Below are 9,503 nucleotides of genomic sequence, written 5' to 3'. Positions count from 1 at the left end.
TTTTTTTTTTTTTTTTTTTTTTTTTACCTTTAGTTTTAAAGAGTTCAGCTTTTCCTCCCTGAGGTGTTCTCTCAGCATCTCCCTGTGAAGTCTCTCTTGTTCTCTTGCAAATTCACCAAGAGTGTACTGGCGCACGCTGTTATGGCGGCTGGACATGCCCAAGGTGCTGCCCCCTTGACTGGGCACGCTCGTGAAGCCTTGCCTCCTGGTGAAGTAGTACACGGTGACACAACTAAAATGCACATTCTTAGTCCTTAGCCGCTTCTCTCTTTTGAGGATGGAGGAAGCTGAAAGAGAAAGGAACAATTCAGTGAACACCAGGGCAGCATTTTTCAGATGAGATGGAGAATTAGAAAGTACCATTTGATGATATTGAATCTATGGTCAACCCTTTTTGGCTAGGAGATACTAAAAATGTTATATCTGAGAGCAGGCACCGATTTCTATTTCCTTTCTTAAATTTTCTTCTAGCTGTAGTAGAGTAGACTTCTAAGTCTTCTATAATGGCTATCTAAGCAAACTTTCAGGAAAGTTGCCAGTAGTCTATGAATCAGCGGCAGAATTTAATTTTATTTCCCTCAACATCTTAAGTTTTGGTTTTATGGTTTTCATATGAGTTGCATCACACTCTAGTCAGAAAAGACGCACTACAGATTCTTATGTTCTGGATCTTATTTTTATATTGAGGGCACTTGGCATAGAAAAGTGTCTATTTACAAATTTTAGAAAGTTTTAAAAAGCAATACAAACTCACAAAAAAGGCTCAGTGGCCTTATTAAGACATTTTTACAACCTAAATCTAACAAAGCTTTCATTTGATAAGAACCACACTTACATAGCATTACAGACAGTGAGATTGTATTACAAGGATACACTAAGACAATTGAAGATGATCATGAAATATATCAGAACCTTTATTATTAGTTACAGGGACACTAAGATGCACTGAACATCATAGAAGTCTGATATACACACTGTAGTTGAAGAAAAGAGAGACACACATTATAAACATGACCTTTTTGGAGTTGGAAGGCATGCTAGACATCATCTAATGCAGTCCTTCTATCTTATGAAGTAGGCCAGACTTGCAGAATTTTAGCGAGTTTTTGCAATGCAGATACTTAGTGACAAAGTTAAACTTAAACCTAAAAACCCACAATGTGGTGCCATATTATATGATGCTTCTCCACTGGGGAAGGAAAAGTTCACTGAATTGAGGAGTAAAATACAGAACTATGCTCTTATATATGTCATTCCCCCCCGCCCCACTCCACCACTATGTTGAAGTTCTAACCTTCAATACCGCAGGATGTAACCTTATTAGGGAATGAGGTCCTTATATAAGTGATCAAGTCGAGATGAGGTCATTAGGGTGGGTGTTAGTCCAGTACAACTGGCGTCCATATAAAAAGGGAAAATGTAAACACACATGGACGGAGGGATGATATAAAGAGACAAAGGGAGAAGTCCATGTGAAGATGGACACAGAGATTGGGAGTGTGATGCCGAAAGCTAAGGGATGCCTAGGGCTACCAGAAGCTGGCAATGCCAGGAAAGCTACAGCTTCTTGAGAGAGCATGGTTCTGCTAACATGTTGATTTCAATCTAGTCTCTAGAACAGTGGGACAAGAAATTTCTGTCGGGCTAAGCCACTGAGTTATTGGTACTTTGTTTCTAAACTAATACGCATGTTCAAGTAACAGAAACAATAAATTGAGGAAAAATCCTTGGACAGCAACAGATAATTATAAGCTAACATTTATGGTGTGCTTCCCAAGTGCTATACCATGCAAAGAATTTTACATGAATTATCTCATTTTATCCTTACATCTCCTTGGGTTGGTATTACCCATGTCTCCAGTTGAGGAAACCAAGTCACTAAAGGTTAAATGACATTGTCAAAGTCATGAAACCAGTAGTGAAGCTGGGATTCATCATTCCAGGGTCCAGGCTCTTAACCACCATGTCACACAGACAGCTGAAGCCACCCTAAGGTAGCTGAACGAGGCTGAGGCTCGGTGTCATACTACTTCTGGTAGATGTCAGCTGCTCCGGCCTTCAAAGAGGATTTTGATTTAGAAGGCTATATAAGGCTGTATAAGCATTGAGAGTAAAGGGACTACAGTATCACTTTGAATTTATATAAGACTCTTCTTCCAAAGAGGTTCAAGTTCCTTTGTCTCATATGCCACCCGCCCCGCCTCACGAAGCCTTCCAACCAAAAACAGAGAGGCTGTTATGATTCATCTCATTGCATGAATTGGTTAATTCAATAACTATAACCCAAGGGCCTACCATGTGCCAAGCACCTTCCAGATGATTGGATATATTACTGAAAAAAGCAGATGGGGATTCCTGCCCCCATGGAGCCTCCATTTCCAGGAATGAGAAATGCAGACAGAATGAACAGATTCAGAAGTTGACAGAGTTAAGCGAAATATGACATTTGGGCAAGAATTTCATTTTCCCAACTTCTTCTCTTCTCTACTGCTTCACTTCTCCAGAGGAGATTGCCAGAAAGCAAAGGCTTTCAGATGTGTACACAATTTTCCCATTTTATTTATGTATATGTTCACTGCACATACTTGTACTCCTGACAGCAGAGACAATTTTCAACTTTGATTTAAAAGCTCTGAACTGCTTCATAACGGTACATTTAAATCATCTCAAAACAGGGAAGAATTTGTCAAAATGTAAAAGATTACCGTCGAAGGAAAAATTCAACAACCTGCCTAGTAATCTGCCATCCTATCTGACAGTCTCATCTGTCACTACCTTATGGCAGGCAAGAGCCTCTGGTTTGGGGGTGATAACCTTCAACCTTTTTCACTCTTGATATCATAGAATGATGCCCTTAAGACATTACCTTTCAAGGCCATGACTTTACAGATTTAAAAAAAAGATTTTAATGAACTCATTTAAAATAATTATTATAAAAATCTCTCATGAATGACCTTATTACTTATTTTTTAGGTAATTCATGGTAGTCTAGACAAATTTTCTTTTTTAACATTTATTTAGATTTGTACCTGTACTTTTAGATTAGAAGAACTCTTCAACCTTCTGGTTGAATCTATTGTGATATGAATCTACCACTTCCCAAAAAGCCACCCTTTGGGAAAATCTACCCTTTTCCCAAGAAGACATAGTTTAGAGACAGTTTTCTAAGGCTCTGAGGATAACGATAGTGGCAGACTGTCGAGTCCCTTCCCCTGGGCTCTTGGCATTGCTAACTAACATGGTCAAAGTGTGTTAGGGTTGGATTGGTATCAGTTTCTATCCACCAAGGTTTATAATTCAAACCTGTGCTTATCCTTGTCCTAGAATTTGCATATTATAAATAGCACGTAAAAACAATGACCGAAATGCCTATGGAATATATTTAAAAGGAAAGCTTTGAAATACTATAAGATCAACCTTGTGGGAGATATTTTAAATGTGGCTTTTCTGAATATAGGAGCCACCCACGACTCTCTTCTGATGATTGAACTGGAGAACTAGAATGGGCCTTTATGGGCTATCTCCTGTCTCCAGGCCCCAATTTGACTAACATCACAAAATAAAGTCCTAAAAAAAAGAGTCTGTGTTCCTCAAGCCTGAGAAAAACAGGCCAGATTCACTCAGCACATCTGCCTTAGGGAATCTGAAACCTCCCTCATATGCCTACCTCGCCATTTGTGCCATTTGCAGAGGGATTGAACTCCACTTTGTGTCTCTACAGAGTTCAGAATTTACTTTACCACCGTGAGGTCAAGAGCAAGTAGAAAAGGGGTGAAGGTGTCTTTCACTACTTCTTTGAAAAATAATTAGTCTGTTTTCATACATGATACTGGATTTTTTTCATGTCTTTCATCACAATTTCTTTTATGGCATTCACAGTTACCACTCTGAAGCAGAAGTGTCTAAATGCCACGGCACTATGTATACTGCCCAGGACACAGCCCCTGAGAACACCATTATGGTTCCCACCAGGGTACACTGGTGCTACTGTAAAATGATCACATATTATGGTGACAAAATCGATCTTGGTAAACTAAAGGAATAAAGAGCACAGAGTGACTGATGTTAGTTATCTGCAGAATATAGCCTTCCTAAAATAATGCTTTAGAAGTGAATGGGGAAGAGAACTGAGAAATTGCCTAATTCACAATGCCAGGATAAGAACGTAAGTGGATAAAATAAAATAATCTGTGCCATAAATTACATCAAGATTTCACGAACAGAGCGGATTAGAAATGGAAGCCAAAACTCAAAGCTGGGCACATGTTTCCAAGACCATCCTGGGAAGCCAATGCTTTGATGGGACAATCAAATTAAGCTCTAAGAAAATTCATCTGACTCTGCTCCACTTCCACACTCATCAACCAACCTGTTTACACAAATTGGAATATATCCTCAGATCAACAAGATTATTCAGTTGACTCATTAATTTTATCTCTTGCTGAAAATAATCAGATTTGCTTCAGATGTATAAGTCAGTCATTTCTGAATGTGGTATGTGTCGTTCCATCTGAGACTGTCTTCTCTGCAGGCAAGAGACCATCCTGTCTCTGGGCCCATAAAATTGAAGACCAGATCTTAGACCATTGATGGCACCATAGTGCAGCACTCCAGAGCTAATAATGCTTAAGCAGCAAGCCAGTGACCCTCTCAAGGCACTTGTTCTTTTTAGTGTCAACGACTATCAGCAAAGCACTGGCATAGCCTGACAGGCAGAGAGCAGTAAACAGAGCTTTATTTTTTGGCACTAAATTTGATACATGGTGGTTGAGATTTTGTGGTCCAGTCTGATGTCAAACAAGGGGCAAATTATGGACAATATTAATTCTACCATGGGGGTCTCAAGTCAATAATAAACTTCTCTCTCCTATGTACTGTGCTCAAAAGGAAAATGCCAGATGATTTGTAAGTCCAAATTTTGAGTTTATTTGTCACTTATTTGGGGGAAATTTGGTCTAAGCAAAATGAAATTACTGAAATTAACTTGTTTATCTGGTAAATCCTGGGCAATAAAAACTCTTGTTTTTTAAAACATACACACCAAATTAATCAGGGGCTCTGGAAGTGTGCATGCTGTTTCTTACCTTTTGAAGAACAAATCAAGATCAAATCAGTTATGAAGTCATGAAGCCTAGCTTACAAACAGAAAATATTTTTACCAGTTTTACCAGTTTTACCAGAAAATATTTTGTATAAAAATTAGCCTCATAGCTCAGGCATCACGTCAATTTCCAATGGTTAAAGTTACTAGGATTAATACAAAATATGCCCTAGTCTTTGCAAATGGCCTGTGGTCATAGTCTCGTGTCCTTTCCAGCTTGCTATGATTATCCAGGTTGGCCCTTCTTGATCAGGTGTCAACAACATGGTCTCAGATCTTAACCATAGGAGTGAAAATGGATCCAGCAACCAAGAAATAGAGGAGGTGTTTCTTTGAAAATGGAGCCTATTAAAAGCAATTCTTCCTCGTTCTAATTCTCCCCTTTTATTCTTTTAAGTTACATCCTCAGGTTTCCTGAACATACTTGCCGCAGTCGCATCTTTCATTATTTTGCTCAAGTAAGGTATTTAGGACAGTAGTAAATCATTCAAGTGGGACAAACTCCACAAGATTGATAATAAGGAACTATCTTGGGGCATGAGTGAACAAGAGGCAAGACAAAAGTAAAGACTAATTGGGGATATTTTCTTTCCGACCACGAACAAAATCCAAATTATCTTAAGGGTGGAATGTAAAGCCATCTATTATCTATGGCTAAATCAATGTTACATTATTGTGTGCTCAGTTTGTTATTTTACACTCAATTATGAAGGGTATAAAATGCATACACACAGTCACAAACAAAAGGACGAGGATCTCCCAAGCGACTAGGCAGGCAATACTGGGGTCTACCCAATAGTTTAGAATCAGAGTGCTCTGCATTTCCAAAAAAGTAATCAGAACTGAGACAGAACCAATAAATGCAAGAAAATGTTAGAATCCTCCAAATAGACGGCAAATCAGGGTTTTTTCCCCTCCCCTTGTATTACTGCCCTTTTACTCTGAAATAGCACTCAAAAACAAAAATCAAGGAAAAATAGCTCCCACTTACAGGGATGTTCGTGATGGTAAATCCAAGTTTGTATTTGGCTCCCTACAGTGTGAATGATAGCTCCAAATGCTTTTAAAATTGTAGCACATCTCTCTCCCAAGGCTCTAAATGTCACTCTTCCCCCGTCTTCAACCAACCAAACAACTCGTGTGCTGGTGAAGGGGCAAACAGACTTGCACCATATAAAATATGATAAACATACATAAGAACCAGCCATCCTTCTGATTTCAGTCCTTCTGTAGAGGAGGAATAGTTTTATAATTTTTAGGCAAGATTAGATCCTTTAATCATTTAGCTACACATATTTTCCATTCTAATATTAAGTTGAAAATATTCACAACGGATTGCCCTCAAGACTAATCACGTCTTTTGTGAACTGCAGCTTCTAAGTGAAAAAAATTCAAGATGACACCCTTTTGTTTAAATCACCAGTTTGCAAAACCAAACCAAACCAAAACAAAAACCTTCTCATCTAACACTGTGTGCAGTAAGTATTCTACCAAGATAACGTCCAAATACTGCACATGCAATTAAACAAACAAACAAAAAAACCAGCAAAAATAGAAATAGTATAAAAAGATGACCCTTGAGGCTGGATGACTAGAGCTTTGTTTTGGATCATGAACATGCATGTCACGTCGTCATCCACTCAGTCTGTCAGCTTCGTCCACACAAGCAAGCGAGGGAAATGCACAGACAGAACGAGCTCTCTCCTGAGCCTCTCCAGACAGCTCCAGCCCATGCTGCTCCAATGCTGCAAGCTGGATTCGACAGTATAGGGGTGCCTTAATAGCATAATCATCTATTTGCAATTCTCAGCTTAGAAAAAAAATAAGATTTACCACCCAAGATTTTAATGTGAATTCAGAAAGTTGCATACAAAAATTAAGTGTAGGTATAAACTTTGACCTCCCAGCTTTGATGTCATAAATAATTAAAATGATTAACTCACAAAGAATTAGCTATTTTTCATGTACACATTTCTATGTTATTATAGATGTTCCCTGCACTTTCCCCTAATTCCTGGGAATGAAAAAAGGGGGAATGGGGAGGAATCATCTGTTCTCATACGTATTGGGATAGAAGGAATAAATACTATATTTTAAATTCATAAAACTGAAATTGAAAAATTGAAAGGTCAAAAATTTTAAAAAGAAATCTTGTTCTCTTTTATGTAGAAAACCTTAATATATAATTGACTTAACATCGACCCTCATCCCCCTTGCATTAATCTGACGTTCTATTGCAAATGTGCTATGACCGCAGAGTGCCCTAGCCATCACCAGAATGTGACTCATATTGGGAATGGTGAACTGCCAAACTAAAACAGATTTCGATCAGATGATACATGGAATATACCACTAACTGAATGATCTACTGATTTTCATTCTAATTTTCCTTTTCTATCAAATAACCCATAAATTTACAGTGACTAGTATCATGAATTTTGTTGTTTGGTGTGCAGTCTTCCTTCTGGTTCCATTTTGTCTTTATGTAAGACATCACTTAAATAAAATTTGTAAGTTCAAAATCCTTGCTAAAATATTTGAAACACAATGTTCCAGGATAGTGTTTTGCTAAATCTAGGTCCCGTATTCCGCTCACTTTTGCCCAGAGCAGACTGGAAATGGGGAACTTTTCTCCCCTGATCCACATGCTCATTGACATTGTTACCAGTAAGAGCTATTTTTACAGAATTTGGACCAGATCATCTCTTTTCTCTTTTCACACTATATACATTTCTTTAGATAATATTAACATTTTTCAAGGGATCTTGAAGATCTCTATAGTCGGTGTTAACATTTACACGTGGAATATATGGACCATCATTGTTATGGAGGTCTTTGTTTGTCTTCACATTTTTAAAGGATATTTCTTGAGGGCAAGCATGTCGTATTACTAATGAGTTAGAGAAAACATTATCCTGTCCTGGGACGTGGAAAATAATAAATTGTTAAATAATGTAATCAATTAAAAATATGAATTCTAATAATTTCTAAGATCCATTGTATAGATTACATCTGTGAGATCTGCATTTCTCAGTTCTTCCATTAATATCTTCAGAATTATGTTTATCTACCTCCAAGGAATATTACCAGGAATAATTACCTTTGTTAAAAGCCTTAAGAATCACAGATGGAAAGCATTATATGTGCAGAGGACTATCTTGGTGATGCTGTTAAACCAAATCAAAAGACTATCCCTTTATTATCAGTGAGAAAATAAGGACCACCCACTCCCCAGCTTGTTTCCTTAATTTCTCATATGTGCAATTAAACCTTAAAACGTCATACTTAGGAAACACATTTCACTACTACTAGAGTAACAGCCATTTCCAAAATATATAAACTTATACTCTCATTTTATTAAAATCTCAACATGGATACCATCTTAAGACCATACTGTTTTTTACTGGGGAAAAGGTAGTTGTTACTCCACATAAATAATCGTAGCTCTGGCTGCAGTCCAAGATGTGAGCACTTTCCTCTGCTGCCTCAGCAATTCTCCTGATGTCAAAGACACATTAAAATAAATGGGAACCATATGGCTCCACAGCAGAATACCCGTACTCTTACAACCGAGAGGGCAATGCAATTCATTACCACCATCGGAGAAATATTTGGGGGACATGGAATATCTCAATGCAGAATAAAGCTGCATGAGGCAGGCCATTTGATTAAAATTGGCACACAATGACAGAGGAGACATTCGCTGTTCTTCGGCTTTTCGAACCTGTTTTGCTGCTTTTTACATTTTCTCAGCACCACCATGATCCTTTCCTGTTGGAAAAATTAAGCAGCACTTTCCACCTGCTCAATGATTTTCCCACACAGTATCTCATCTGTTCCAACAATATAGCCCCATCAAGCCTAATATATCATGATAATACAGGTCAGAACATCACTGAACAATAACGAAAACCAAACCAAAACCAAACCTTCAAATACAAGACAACAAAACTTTTCTAAGATCCAGTCATTCAGGAAAGCAACACTGGATCAAAGATTATATGCTGAACTTTGACCTTTGCCAGGAAGGATGAAATCTGGAAACATTTTTTTTTAATATGTTAGACTAAACAGCCTTTACTATATGTATCCCAAATAGAAATCCAAACCACTGAGAAACAGAGAAAGAAGAAATTCATCAATGCTGTATTCCTGGTTGCATATGTCAGAAATCTAAGTTTAAAAAAGAGATGGAGGGCTGCGAAGTTGGAAGGAAAGATGAGGCTGGGAATGCAAAGGGAGGGGAGGCTGTGGTTATCGAGCTGCTATTTCCTGGCTGTCAATGAGTGATTGGGGAGGATTGTAAACATAAAAAAAAAAAAAAAAAAAAAAAAAAAAAGGGGGGGGGGTTTTTATATTTTTTTTTTTTTAAAAATTCATATTGTTGAGATATTGTTTAGGT

The 9,503-nt window shown here is 37.8% G+C and overlaps 1 protein-coding gene across 6 annotated transcripts in view; it reads right to left on the bottom strand.

The window, feature by feature from the left end:
- Window positions 1-9,503, bottom strand: part of CSRNP3 (cysteine and serine rich nuclear protein 3) — a 199,457-nt gene that overhangs the window by 19,456 nt on the left and 170,498 nt on the right. For all 6 annotated transcript variants that reach the window (XM_032880342.1, XM_032880344.1, XM_032880343.1 and 3 more), the window contains one exon: window positions 28-287. In XM_032880342.1, coding sequence (XP_032736233.1) covers window positions 28-287 — 260 coding nt within the window. The remainder of the gene's footprint in view (window positions 1-27; window positions 288-9,503) is intronic.

The sequence above is a fragment of the Lontra canadensis genome, unplaced genomic scaffold (genome assembly GCF_010015895.1).
Source record: "Lontra canadensis isolate GAN:19392208 unplaced genomic scaffold, GSC_riverotter_1.0 scaffold69, whole genome shotgun sequence".
Taxonomy (NCBI): domain Eukaryota; kingdom Metazoa; phylum Chordata; class Mammalia; order Carnivora; family Mustelidae; genus Lontra; species Lontra canadensis.
The sequence above is the reverse complement of the archived record's forward strand: the minus strand, read 5'-3'. Positions and strand labels throughout refer to the sequence as shown.